The 15,146-nt window shown below is 42.8% G+C and overlaps 1 protein-coding gene across 2 annotated transcripts in view; it reads left to right on the forward strand.

The window, feature by feature from the left end:
• The window catches only part of CPSF4 (cleavage and polyadenylation specific factor 4), an 88,916-nt gene that overhangs the window by 46,629 nt on the left and 27,141 nt on the right, over nt 1–15,146 (forward strand). The window contains exons 3-6 of one of the 2 annotated variants that reach the window (XM_078665058.1): nt 1,844–1,996; nt 7,235–7,330; nt 9,381–9,474; nt 13,814–13,883. In XM_078665058.1, coding sequence (XP_078521184.1) covers nt 1,844–1,996; nt 7,235–7,330; nt 9,381–9,474; nt 13,814–13,883 — 413 coding nt within the window. The remainder of the gene's footprint in view (nt 1–1,843; nt 1,997–7,234; nt 7,331–9,380; nt 9,475–13,813; nt 13,884–15,146) is intronic. The other variant, XM_078665059.1, reaches the window with a different exon arrangement.

Consider the following 15,146-nt stretch of genomic DNA (forward strand, 5'->3'; position numbering starts at 1 on the left):
GCATTTCACACTTGCCATTAAAACCATTTCTATCCGTCTGCATGGAGGGGGTAAACATGGGCTATCTCCTTGAGTGGCAGTATGCATGCAGTTTCCGGTTGCACGGACGATTTGCTGTTGTTCTTAAAAGGTGTCACATCCATTTCCCACATCGTGCGCGCGGCGCCCCTGGCACCTCATTACGGCGCACCGGGGTGCCGCGGCGCACAGTTTGGGAACCACTGCACTATAGGTAGAAAGTTCTAAATTAAAAAGGTACAAAACATGAAGACACTATTGGGATGTTGGAGCTCCAGGCTTGAACCAGCCATTGTAAGCCCAAAGCTACTCAATTGTTTTCACTGAAGCTCTCAACGTTCTAATAACCTGTATGTTTTGGAAGGAACATTAACTAGCGATGTTTTATTCTCTGCCAGTATTGTTACATCAGCAAATTATCTATCCTGCTTGAACTATTCCAACAAGCCATCTTCCTTCAAATTCAGCCCTAACCAACAGCATTAGAAGACTAAGCCACATTTATCTCACAATAAAAAAACACTGTGCCCAATGTACTAAGAGTCATAAAACGGTCTGTGTTGTTTGCAGACCAACTGGTTTGCAATCTGGGCTTCATTTTGTGGTGCGTCAGATGTACAAATCAGCTGTGATGCAAAATTGACATTTCGCAGGAGATCACAAACCTCCTGCCATGTTCATATTTAGATAGGATTCCTCTTTTTTGACTCCTGGCACATGCCTGTGAACACAGATATGGTCGTAGTGCAGTCCTGAATCCGTACACATTCAGTCCTTGGATGTGAACACTTTTGAAGCAACCCGTGTTCCTTAAAGGATGTGAGTTGATTTAAAAATGTTCAAGAAAAGACCTGGTGGAGGGACTACAGAGCATGTAGTCACCTCTCCCCTAATGTTGCCTGCCAGCATTCACAAGTACAAACTTTGTGAACGGGTTACCATTTTTCTATGGTTGCAACACAGTTGCAGTCAAAACATTGATACAGAGCATTGTGTCTCACAAATAAGTGGGGAACACCCCCCACCTTCCCAGCTTATTGCACCAGGTTTGCAAGTTCGAAATGCTTTTACGACTTGCAAGATTGCTTTGTACAGTGCAGCTTGTATGGTCACGTAGCCTGTGATTTTGTAAATGTATGCTTTGTAACTTATAGTGACCTCAAAAATAGTTCATTCGTGGGGTCTTAAGTGAATAGCCGGTTAAAGGGACAGGTTGAGAGTATTAATATACTGATATTATATACCATGATCGCTGTATGAAACACATGGTATTTTCTTTCCCACTTCTGATTCACCATCTCCCTATTTGAGTGGGGTCCTAGTTTATGCATGGACCAGTTAAAAGTATTAGTTAGCTAGTTACCAGTCATGAGTCAAAGAATGCTATGTTTTTAATTACAATTGAAACCCCAATCTATTTAGTGCTCACAGTCTGCTTTGCATTTTACCAACCGTTAATTATTTTAAAGCTATCCTCTGCTTTGTATTTGTTATTTCTCAGCGCCATGGTCCTTAAAGGCGGAAATTGCACTGTATAATACAATTTAAAGGCACTGTTCTTTACCATAAATGTATTTGTGTTTCAACCATTGTGACAGTGTCCTGAAGTTCTGCATTGGTTTTTGTATTCTGTGTGGTAGGTGTTATCAAATTTTCCCCAGTAGGCATAACCTCTCATGCCTGCAGAAAAGTGGATTCTGTTGCATAATATGGAGTGTTGCTAATTTACAACAGTTACTTTTTTTGTCAAATGCCTAACTAAAGAAATACTTCATAGTTTTGCATAAGGCTGGATTACTCACTCCTGTATTGTCTCATTCCAAAGGTGGAATGTGCCCTTTTCGGCACATCAGCGGAGAAAAGACTGTTGTTTGCAAGCACTGGTTGCGAGGCCTGTGCAAGAAAGGTGACCAGTGTGAATTCCTCCACGAATATGATATGACCAAGATGCCAGAATGTTACTTTTACTCTAAGTTTGGTAAGTATGTCAGATGACTGGCCTGTAGCCACTATTCTGCTAAACCCCACATTTTGGTTGTGCAGTACTTCCCTGGAGTAATTTATTATTATGTGTATTACTTTTCAGCAGTACAAGCGACTGCTCAGAACGAGTGCAGTGGAAATCCCCAAAAATGTGATGCTGGCAACAAAAGTAGCAGTTAAATTTACAGGTCTTCATATTTATTGTAAATTGTACAATTCTATGTTGATCGCAAAGGGAGTTCTATATTCTTGGAGCCAAGAACCAAATTCTTCAACCACTGTGTCACTGTTAGTAGAATTTTGAAGCTTTCAGGCTGTGGTGTTTCTAACTCTTAAGTGGTGATTGCCAACCCTGGTTTCATGTGGACCTCTGCAGGCAGCTAACACCTGACGGGCTCTTCCAGTTTCAGATTGAAAATTGTCTTTCCTTTAGCAGTTTGGAGCTCGCAGATGTTAAATTATATATTCGGTTGTATTTGCAGGATTTAGGAATCGAGTTTATTTTAGCCTGAAGAAAAGGTTGTTATCTATTACAGATGCTTAGTTAATCTATTATAAAGTGGTACTCGTATTACGTTGGACCTCTAGTTTTTCTATGGTGCGTAAAATCTTTACACACACACACTCACTCCGTTGCTCTTCTTCTATTTGTATAGTGTATTTTCAAAACAAAGAAAATTCTAAATCTGATCATCTCAAATTCCTATTTTCTAGCAGACTTTAAAACATTTTTTTTTTACTCAAAGTTGTTTTTTTTTTTACATCAAAAAGTGGGAAACGGCAATACAGTGTTGGTGTTACATAGAGAGAAATCCTTCAATAATGACACATTGCCACAATTTTGTGGGCATGCAACATAGCTATGTAGAAGGTGGCGATGCTTAGAGTCCTAGGGGAGGCGAGATCCGACCCACTAGGGGAATGTGTCAGGGCTTAAGGGTCTTTTTAGCACTGTGGACCTAACAGGAAGCGTCTGTGCAAGGTGGGGTGTAACCTTGGAAAAAGTAAATGGAAAAAAGAGTGGCTAGGGGGAGGGAGAGGAAACCAGTGGTACCCAGCGGGGTCTACGAGGCCATAAGTCATGTAGGATACAGGGGGCTTTGTTTACAAGATAGTGGTGTGCTGAGTCTGCTCGGTCGGAAGGAGGCGCTCCTCATCTAGTCGGAAAAAAAGTGAAGAGCTCTTAACCTAGGGGGGTTTAAAGCATGAGTATTTCAGGCGAGATAGGTAGTGGACCAGGGGTGACCAAAGTCACTGGAATTTGTCTGTGTGGGTGAGCTTGTGCGTCATCTGCTCTAGTACAATAGTGTGCCAAAGTTGTGTGAACCAGGAGGCGGGGGGGGGGGCAGGGGTAATATAGAGCACCAGGATCGAGCTGTAAGCTTCTTGGCTGCACCTGTCATGTGTCACGCCAAGTACCAGTCTGTATGGGTCATCGCAGTCCGTTATAGGGCGAATGCCTAGGATAACAGTGTGATAACCGTCTGGTATTGGATATCGTACAGTGCCATTATTGTGGCCCAAGATCTCCTTCCAGAAGGTCTTCAGGGTGGGACATGCCCACCATATGTTATAGAAATCACCTTGCAGGGCCCCACAGCGACCGCATGAGGCAGGGTCTGTAGGCTGCATGGCATACAGACTTGTGGGCGTGTAGTACCATTGAAACATGACCCTGTAGGCTGCTTCCTGATGGGGAATGCTTCTGTGTATGCGTGGGATTTCCTGTTGCCACTGTTTTTGGGTGATAGCAGGTGTTATCTGGGGACCATATGGATGGCAGGGGAGAAGACTCGATTGTTGCAGGCCTGCATATGTTTTAGATACCAATCCCCGGGAGCCCGTATAGTTACGAACAAGTTGATCGAAGAGCATAAGGGGGAATGGGTGGCAGCCTCCACATTGGGGTGGATGGAGGGCCGAGTGTCGAAGCTGAAAATATTGGTGTCGAGCAGCTTCAGACAGGTGGAAATTCTGCTTGCATTGCTTTAAAGGCTTATCGGCTGGTCCTTGAAAGAGGTCTTGCAGGAGCAGGCCTTTGCCCGAAACCCACTCCAGAAAGGTCTCCCGGGGAAGGCCAGGTGAGAAGTCGGGGTGCGTTCTATGGGGGTGTTTGGCAAAGGGAATGTGGTCAATTTGTCCCAGCACCGTTTCTCTCGGGATGGCGGCGTAGGCTTTGCTTAGTCCGGAATGTTTGGGCAGCCAGGCCAGGTCCCTTAGTGGCCTGCAGGCAACTGTTCTATCCGTGTGTACCGAGTGCATTTCACTCTTCTGCACTTCCCACTCTGAGATGGAGGGTAAGTGCATCGCCCTATTATTGTCTAGGAGGTTGGGGCATGCCAGCCCACCACGATTGGGGGGAATCATTAGGAGTGCTGCGGATATGCGAGGGTGCTTTCCTCCAGATAAAGGAGATGAGGTCAGCCTGTAACCTGGTGATGTCTTCGGTGGGAATGGACGTTGGGAGCGATTGGAAAAGGTTGAGAAGCCTGGGAAGAATATTCATCTTTACCTTGTTAAGGCAGCCCAACCAAGAAATATGAAGTGGCTTCCACCGACGGAGATCCTCCCGAATCGCCCTCTGAAAGCGTGGCCAGTTTGCCCCTGCCCTAGAGGAAAGCGAGTCTGCGATAGTAAGACACAAATACTGTATGGAGTTCTAAGCCTACTGGAATGAGCAGAGTGTGCCTGGAGCTGCAAGAGGAGTTGTGGTGGAAGAGTGAGATTGAGTGGGAAGGGGCGTGCCTGATGTCTGCCGGGAGTTCGTTCCTTGTTTTGGCTGCGATGTGGGAGAAAGGTCTGCCTGCTCTGGCTCTGTGGATGTGCGGGGTGTCGGTCAGTGCGAGGTTGGAGGATCGGAGGTTCCTTTTGGGTACATGGAAATTGATTCTGTCGTTGAGGTATTCGGGTCTGGTATTCTGCAGGCATTTGTAGGCGTGGGTTAGGATTTTGAAGGTGACTCTTTTCTTCACGGGAGGTAGCCAATGGAGCCTAAGTTGGTGTGGGCTGATGTGTTCGTACTGTGAAATGTCGAGGACGAGTCTGATAGCGGTGTTCTGTATCATCTGGAGTTTGCCGAGTAGTGACTTGTTGATGCCGGCATAGAGTGCGTGTCCATAGTCCAGTCTGCTGGTGATGAGTGCCTGGGAGACAATCTTTCTTGACTGGGGAGGGGTTCCACTTGAAAGTCTTGCAGAGGATTTGGAGGGCGTTGAAGCAGCTGGAGGTGAGGGCGTTGACCTGTCGGTTCATGGTGAGGGATGAGTTGAGTACGATGCCGAGGTTTTTGGCGTGGTCTGAGCGGGTCGGTGGGCTTCCGAGGTCAGACGGCCACCAGGTGTTGTTTAGTCCTCAATGGAGCGCACACCGCTAGCCCCTCCTCCGGATCGCCCCTCGGGACTCTGGTACTTGTAGTTCTTTAGTGGATCACCCAGGTGGGTGCAAGTCGGTACTTGTTGGACTGATGAATCTCTAGACCCGATACCACCAGGTGTTGTCCCATGCCGAGGGGCTGGTTCCAAGGATGAGGACTTCTATCTTCTCTGCGTTGAGCTTAAGGCATCTGTTGGTCATCCAGATTGCTACTTCCTGCATCCTTTTGTAGGTCTTGCGCCTAGCGTTGCAGTGCTTGCGCAACGCGAGACCTCTTGTACAAGGTTCTGAAAGCTGACCACACGCTTGTGCGTGTTGTTTTGCTTTCGCCCGCTGCCATTGGCTTTAGCGTGCTTTTTTTTTTTTTTACATTACACACAATTGGGCAAAGGCGGGTGCATGTCCCGCCTTTGCTCCGCCCACGTCCCACTGGTGTCTGTTACGCGCATCAGCACGGAACAGACAACAGGCTCCCTCGCCCCCGCTCCTCTGTGGTGCGCGCGCACCACTGGTTTTGATTCCCGCCCCCGCTCCACTGGTGCGCGCGCACCACTGGTTTTACAGGGCTTTCTCCTGCCGACTGTTGGACACGCTCTCCTGCACATCAAGCTTGATATTCATCGTGGCGCGTCTTGACCCTGATGCCTTGAACTTCAATAATAACAGTGGTCCTTAAAAGGAACTATAGGAACATACAGATAAAGTATAGTCTTCAATGAGTACTATATAGACAAGCTATCCGCGATAGTGAGCACAACCATTTTTGGTCTTCACTAGCTGTACTTTCTCTTCAGCCTCACACTTATGTCTGCCTTCTCTATCCCCTTCTTTCCAACAGGCTGTAATACAATTCAGGCATGTGAAATACAACAAGTCCTGATGATGATCCCACTGTACTCTTTAAGGGATCGAAACGCCGTCACCACCTGCATAATTTCACACAGTCGACCATCGTGTCCTATCAGTGTGCTAACTATCGTGGATAGCTTGTCTATATATTTCCATTTGACCCTAAGCTCCCGCCAAACTGTTGCCTGAAAAACTTTTTGTTTATATTTAACCATTTTTTCTTGTGTGATTTCTGTGTAAACCGGATACAGGATTGTGTCCCACTGTATTGTCTATTTTTCCTTGTAAATTGGATGCAGGATTGTGTCCCACTGCATTGTTTGTCCGCTACATTACGATTATTATGTGGATTTTCTAATTGATTAAATTGTGTCCGGCTGGACACCAATGAATATAGTACTCATTGAAGACTATACTTTATCTGTATGTTCCTATAGTTCCTACTCACAAACCGCTGGAGAGCTGCCAGTAGCTCACGAGCTACTGGTTGGAGAAGTCTGGCCTAAATGTATATATAGTTAATCATCCAGTCGCCCAATCGTCTAAGTGATTTGACCTATATATGGGTTAGCGGAAAGGGGACTAGGATTGGGTGTGGAAATGGGAGGTTGTATCTTTTCGGTAGTGAGATGAAAGGAAAATAAGTGCAATAAATTGGGTATCCACCTATTTGAAATTCAATGCAGTGTATTTTTAAGGAACTAGGTATTGTGCACTTTATTTACCAATGACAACTTTAAATATTGGAATAGGTTATTGGACAGTGAGTTAGTTGAATGCTGAAATACTTTGCACATGGTGCCCATCTTAAAATCTTGCAAATGATTTGTATATTTCTCCTCTTTTCTACAGCTGTTTACAGCTTTTCATGTGGAATCATTTCCATGTTCAGCCAGGTGCCGTTCATTGTTACTATATGTCATGTAAATTTGTATGGTGCAGCTTTTCACCAGTGAGGGTATCCAGGCGCCAGGGATGAATTTTTCTAAGCAGAATCTTGTTTATGTTGTAGCAGAGTGCAGCAACAAAGAGTGTCCATTCCTACACATTGACCCTGAGTCGAAGATCAAAGATTGCCCCTGGTATGACAGAGGCTTCTGTAAACACGGTGAGTGATTTATTTATAACATTTATTTTTGTGTTTAAGCGCAGTGCTATTACACTGAAGTTACTGTATAAAATAACATTACACTGGCGTATGATGGGATAGCGGTCTTCATGACTGCAAAAATAATAGAATTAAAAAGGCACTTGAAGGAGTAGGATGAACTGGCAGGTGTGAGACCAGAAGCATAAAGACATTTAGATCATCTGGAATTAGTTGTAGAAGATTATATGATAAATGTAGAGGGCAAATTAACCCCAGTAGCCAAATTAAGAACTTTAAGACATTTGTTTGTGTGTCATTATGTTGTTATGATTTTGTTGAATTGTAAAGCAGGTAATGCTGATAAAAGGTCCAGTTATGCCTCGTTCCCTTTGGAATATGTAATAAGCTTCATTACTAAGGGATTTTAAATTATTATAGTTCATCCTTATGAGTGTTTAACCAAGGTCAACATAGTAGAAATATTTTTGTTTGAAGTAGATGATAAATATACCTTTTTTATTAGCACCTGGGCATGTATTCAATCTAGTGTTTCACAAGGAACAAAATCAAAAAGGCATCCAGTTAGGATCTGTGCAAAACGTTTAGACTAAAATTGCAATCTCTTATAACTGAGCTAGAACTGTATTAGAAGCACCGCAAACTTCATTATGCAAAAATCAGATATAGATTTTTAATTTTTTTTGATATGTTAACTTTATTGCATAAAAAGATATACATCAAGTTACCATCCACCTAGCAATACTGTACATTTACTGTGTTTTACAAGCATTTAGCATGTGCATTTCTCTTTTAAATTGCTCCATGAAGCCATTATTTATCCATTACCACTTTCTGGTACATTATATCCTCATGAAGTCCAATATGTACTTTCCAGTCAAGATAGTCTATTAATTGGGGAATCTTAGTCTCAGGAGCATCTCCACCCATTCAGCCAGATCTTCAGTTTATAGTTGCATGTAATAGAAAATATGTTTTCACAGACCTTGTGGGCAGCCTACCCTTGAGCACCTGCAGGTCCTTTATCACACTGTCCCAGAATTCCTACACCTTTGGGCACACCCAGACTATGTGTGAAAAGCTTGCACCATAAATGCCACACTTTCGACATATTGATGCCACATCCAGGTAGATCCTGGTGAATTTCAGGGGTGTAAGGTAAGTTATCGGCAGGTAATGAAATTGGACAGTTTAATGTGTGCATTCAGAAAAACACTTTTAACCTGCAAGCAGGCTTTTCTCCAATCTATATCTGATAAAGATTTTGTACACTCCTGTGACTATCTCATGTCCACCTGGCTGGTTTCTGCCACCAAGATGATATACACCAGCAACTACCCTCTGCAGCCAGCCAGAGCAAGAATCCTTGCCATCACCCCCATTGTCGGAGATTCCTCCGGGAAAGCGGTCCAGATCTCTCGAGTCACCTGTGCTACTTGAGTGTGTGAGGAAGTCTCTGTTACTATGTACGTCCCCTAACAGCGATAGCCTCCCTCTCACCACCTACTCAGAGACCTAACCAAATTAATATGTTCATATGGCTTTAGAATCCCATACAGCATGTTTGCATTATATGGTCGTCGTTTTAGAATCACTGTGATCACTCTTTCCCAGATCCTACTCGGCTGCATGACCAAGTAGGGTAATGTTTGCAGCGTACTTTCCCCACCAAAAAGGCCTCAGTCACTATAACTCTCAGGTGTGTCTCTACCATTGGGGCCTTTTCTCAATTTCATTCTCATCAAACTAGTGTTACCTGTTGCAGCTGTAATGTGAAATCATAAACTTCTATGCTACAAACGTGACTCAGCGGTTTGGTTATAACTACTGTGATATGCCTTTTTATTTTCGTTTAAAAACTAACATTCAAACACACGTCTTCAAACTTTATCTATTGTAACTTGCATTTGTAAAAACGTTTATTTCTACATGTTTGAAATCTAACAAACTGCCTTTTTAAAGCCCGTGCTGAAGACTTTAAGATTCGGTTGTGTATGTTTTGGACTTGTAACATTGTGGTGTATGTGAATTTATTGTTTGTCTTCCACAGGTCCCATCTGTAGACACCGTCACACTCGAAGAGTCATCTGTGTTAATTACTTGGTGGGATTTTGTCCAGATGGGTCCGGCTGTAAATTCATGCAGTGAGTACTTCCTGTGTTCTGTCTTTGCTCTTACATTCACAACCAGTGGCTGAATCTTCAGAGGACCAGCCTTTCTGTCTGTTGTGTCTTCAAAGCAATGAAACCAACGAGATGAACCCTGGAGATGAGTTCTAGTACCATTTGAGATCCAGGGTCATTAACATTAAATGTTCTTTCCTCCGCAGTCACGCACAATAATCTTTCCTCCAATCAATGTTCCTTCAGGTTCAAAGTGTTCTGAGAAAGAGCTGGTGATGAGGCGCCTTTGGTATCCTTGCCTTTGCCAGTGATTGGATACATTCCCCTTTCCTCAATTCTTGCCATTTTCCCATGAAAACTCACCAACTTTGTCAATACTTTGTCTTTTAACTTTGTATTAGCCTCTGTGTCTCTCTTTAACAAGCATTTACAATGCAATAGGTTTCGCACTAACATTATTTTGAGCTATTGACCTTGTACATGTCATTGTTTTTTAGGTTTCGCCTATTATCATTCGCTTGCGAATGTAATAGGCGAGAATTCAAGTGCTCCATCGACTCGTCAAACCACTGCGGTTTTTTCACAGTGCATGTGAGTCATGTGACCACAAAAGCGGGTCACGTGACCACACAAGCACGCGCATCTCCCTAATCCGTCTGCCACACTTATCCTCCCCTCGCTCGCATTCCCGCCCCCCCAGCAGGCTCTCCCGCCCCCATCCGGCTTCCCTCCGCGCATCTCCCTAATCCGCCTGCCACACTTCTCCTCCCCTCGCTCGCATTCCCGCGCCCCCACCAGGCTCTCCCGCCCCCATCCGGCTTCCCTCCGGCCATTTGCCAGCATTGCGAGGCCATTTGCCAGGAGCTCTCCCCCGCCCGCAGCTTGACAATGTAAACTCCTATCGCTACAATACGTATCAGTTTGCAGTTAGTATTCTCTCTTAAACTGCCTATGCACTCCCACCCACACAGAAATAGTACTGCGACTTCCTCATTTCTATCTATGTTTGAATCTGTTTCTCACTAGAGCTAGGGGTTGCACACGCTTCCCCTGGCACAGTCGTACTCCGTTAACATATTGGATTCTACGCATGCCCGCCCAGTGAAGCCCCCAGGCACCTCGGGTGTAACCCCACCCTCTCGCAGATGCGGGACTGCGGGACAGTACTATTGGTTTTGTAAATGACATTTTATATTTATATATAGTTATTGGCATTGTCAATAACAATATATAAATATAAAATGTCATTTACAAAACCAATAGCTCCAACTTTCCAAATGCGAAACCTATTGGCAACGCCAGTGCTTGTTTTTTTTGGTGGGAAACAAATAAAAAGTATTGTAGTTTTAAATGGCAATAGCTAAAATTATTTTACATGCAAAACCTATTGCATTGCATTTACACTAGTGTGAGCTATTGGCATTGTAAATGGTACTGGCTTTTATTAATGTGATTGTTTTTTAACAACCTAAATATAATGCATTTCCAATGCAAATAGCATATACTAATGTTAATGTGATACTTACTTGATATCAAGATGGTGAGAACTTTTTTTATTGTAATTACAATGCTTTTAATGTATGTGTTTTTAAAACCCTCAAGGTGTGCATTAATATGCAGACCTTGATATACTGGCAGTGAAGCCGAGAAACATTGATAATGCTTCTATTTGTAATGGTAGTTTTGGCAATTATCAGCCCCACTTTGTAGTGTAATTTGGATGGGCACTTTTTTATATTAATAACAGTTTATGGTTTAGATTCCTTACGTTTTTCTGCTTCACATTAATTAATTAGATGAACTACTGACACAACTAAAATGAAGTATTTCCTGGAAATTTAAGGAGTTGATTGTTGTCTGTAATAATGTGCAGTAAAGTGATCAACTGAAGTCTACAACATTTATAGAAGGTGACATCAAAGGGTTGAATATCATCAGTTCAGAGCCGAAAAGCACGTCTAGTAGCGCAAGGTTAACTGCTGCAGTGCAGTGGTGTCATCCTGAAAGAGTTAAATATCAGCTGTGAATCCCAGAGAAGCACGACTGGTAGCACACGGTTAACCACTAAAGCACTACAATGCAGTGCAGCAATATGACTGTGCAATCATGAAAAGTTTAAATATAGTAGTGCAGTAAAGTGTACTAATACGTAATGGCATACCAGTGTAGTGCCGTCTTATGCTGCAGTGTATATTGGTAAATAATCACACAATAAGAGAGATCGTAGAAGTCCAGTGTAGCGCAACGACTCAGACACACTTAATTACCTACAGACGAAGCCTCACGAAGTTGCCGAATCGGAACAAGCTGTTTCCACACCATTGCGCGAATGAACAAAAAAAAGTGCTCACCCAGGAATTAAAAGAACCCGTCTACATCATGAGCATTGTGTTTGCAGTCCCAATCTGCTGCACGCCCTGCACAGGTTCATGGTGGTTCCAAAGGTTTGTCCAAAAGTATCTACATCACTTCACAAACACTGAAATAGGGAGGTCCAATCTGGTGTTTCTCACACTCCTCGTGCAACCAAAGGCAAGTTGCGCTGGTTACCGCGGTAACGTGACACAGCACAGCAGTGCGTGAGACGTGTGTAAGATTATTGGAAAAGCCCAGGGCCACGTGAAATTACTGTTTGTAAAAAAGGAGTTTGTTAACCCAAGAAGTAGCATCAAGCTAAATCAAGCCACATTTAAGAACAACTTTCTGGCTAGACTGATGTATTGGCACTCAAGACACCACAGGGCCTTTCCAAGCGCTCTGTTCCCCCACCAGTCAGCGCGTGACAGCAGGAGCTCCCAGGCTCAAAGTTCTCTGCAAAACCTCCTGCTCGTTTTAAAAGTTGCTAAACGAGATCGATTTTAACAAAGAGAAGCACTTAACAATATGGTGAAAAAACGTTATACACACAAGTTGCTAAACCAGATCGATTTTAACAAAGAGAAGCACTTCACAATATGGTGAAAAAACGTTATACCTAATGTGTGACAAAAGCGAAAAGGATACCCGAAGCGAAAGAAAACAACTAGGAAAGTGAAAGCGCGTTATGCGTGTTGTGTGTGCCAAGCCACATGTAAGAACAACTGTCTGGCTAGACTGATGCATCAGCACTCAAGACACCACAGGGCCATTCTGGATTTGGTTTCCATCCCGTGGGTCCCGATTTGGATTCCCACCTTTGCTAAGTGGAGGCTGTTGTGACAGTCAATTTTATTGCCAAACGTATCGAACCAAGTATTCCATCCCTGCAAGTGGGCATTAGTTGACACTAGAACAGCCTTTCTTAGCTTACAATTATTAGCTTTGTTTTCTAGCAAGCAAGTACTCGGGTGTGAATGGGGCCACTGCATGTTTTCATTATATTTTCCAGTCCTAGGATTTTCATACGTTAATTATTAAAAATCCCAATGCCTAGCAGAGGACTAAAATAATATGTATGGTGTTCTATCAGATTTTTTAAATTGGTATCTTAAAGTCTTTGAGCTATCCAATGCAGAACACATGTGTAGTCTCTACTCAATCAGTTTCTCCTTCTAATTCAACTATTTTTTTAACTGTTGTTTGCAAATGTTGGAAACAAAATGCAATTCGGGGAATGAAGAGCACAGAGAAGGAGTGAGGGACTGTGGGAGAAAATGGATTGAATGAGAGGGACTGAATGACTGAGATAGACAGAGCGAGTAACTGTGAGAGAGTGCATGATAATGCTCGGTTGAGAGATTAAAGTGTTGGAGCAGTAGCAGTCTGAAAGCGGGAGATGGTCAAAACCATGGATATAAAGATGGTTTATAATTATTGAGAGGTTGCAGTGTAATAATAAATCCCACAATACCTGGAGAACTCTTTTATTTGGTTTGAAACTGGAGCATCATCATCTCAATGGAAAAGGGGCAGCTTGTTACTCTATCAGTGTCTTCTGAAATGTTTTGTTTAGCAACGCATGCCATTTGGGAAGAAAATGCCTTTCCATTCCACTGACTGAAATATTGCAAGGAAAGACTTCAAACTCAGACAATTTGTTTTCTGTTTATTGGAGAACCTATTTTAATTCTTAGTATTTGGTTTATAAAGTGTGGCAGTTAAATATACAAAGTATCATCATCATCATTTTATTGTTTGATTATTTACAATCTTACAATATACAATTACAAAACTACTTTTACTATAAAAAACAATAAAGAGGTAAAAGAACATTCATCTTAAAAGTATCAATAGTTACATACACACAAAAATCAGAATTTTGAAACCCCTGATTAACTCCGTTCAATTGGTTCATGATTAACAAATGAGCGTTGACTAATCAGAGTTAAACTGGATGATGTTTACGTTCTTTTCTTAATGCAATTTCTTTTTCAAATTGTAGTCCTCGTTTTGACCTACCTATGGGCACTGAACAGCCGCCGCTACCTCCACCGACCCCAGCCATGCAAAAGGTATTGTTTCTCTCATCCAATCAAATGCTGTTGAAATTGAAATGTCTTGCACATGTCTTTCTGAAGCTTAAAGTGCATTTACATGCAAGTGAATGTGCTCGGGAATGAAAGTTTACCAGTAGCAACCCTAAAGCTAATCAGCAGTTAAACGGACTACTGTTATATCACGCATTTGAGAAATACAGTATGTTAAATGTTTTAGAGGGACAAGTGGCAGTCTCACTACTGATGCATTGCCACCTGGAACAGAAGCAATTGTCATTGTGGAAACTTCTCTTTTTTTAATATGAGCCTCAGTGTGTCTATCCTTTTATGCCCATGTGATGTGTTTTTGCCTTGGTCTATACTTTTAAGATGTAAATCTGAATGGTGCGGTTTCTCTTGTTACATTCAAAACTCAATAAAGTTAATTATCAAAATGAGCCTCAATGGCACCACATGGTGGTGTTTAAGGGTGACGCCTTAAGTAGAATGTCATGAAACAAGCTTAATTGTATGTTGCTGGGCATAAGTATCCTTACACATGCATTGCAAGTAATCTTGTCTTCTGGCACCGTGCATTTGAGAATTCATTGGGTGCATTAGTGTAGGGGATGAAAATACATCCACCATCAGCTCTACGGTCTTCCCTCACTTCCTCTGGCTTGTAGCATGGGAAATAACCCCACTGCTTATTGGTACTGTGGTTTTTTGTAAGCTTGGATTGGCTTGTTTACATGGAACAGAGGCAGAGGACAATGCCTGATGTGATTAAGTTCAAAATGAACCTAAACTTTTTATGCTGGAAGGCAGTGTCGATCTACTTCTACATAGTGGCACCTCCTATACAGGCCCAACGAGTACAAAGCCCAGTAGCATTGTTTTTTTTTATTTTTATTTTTTTTATTTTTTTTTTAAAACCTTTATTTATCTTAAGCATAATACACAGCGTCTGCCTGCAACCACTGCGGGCCGGCCGCTATGACAATCAACAACAGTCCAGGTCGTCGTACTATGCGGAAAAGCTAAAAAATAAGAACGTTGCGGTGTATGAGCAGCAGACATAAAAGAATAACGTGGGTTTCATTTTATAATTTTAAGAAGTGTCATACATTCAGACCAGACAATCGAAAGGGCGAGCCATACGACATATTATCAACTAAAGGAGCAGCAATAGTTAGGATTTGTGCGTTGAACATTGTAGACAGGATACATAAACACTATACTTCATCCCGCGCCAGTCAGTGCCCACCCAGTCAATACATTTCTGCAAGTTTTATTCGC

The sequence above is a fragment of the Lissotriton helveticus genome, chromosome 10, assembly GCF_964261635.1.
Source record: "Lissotriton helveticus chromosome 10, aLisHel1.1, whole genome shotgun sequence".
Lineage (NCBI taxonomy): Eukaryota > Metazoa > Chordata > Amphibia > Caudata > Salamandridae > Lissotriton > Lissotriton helveticus.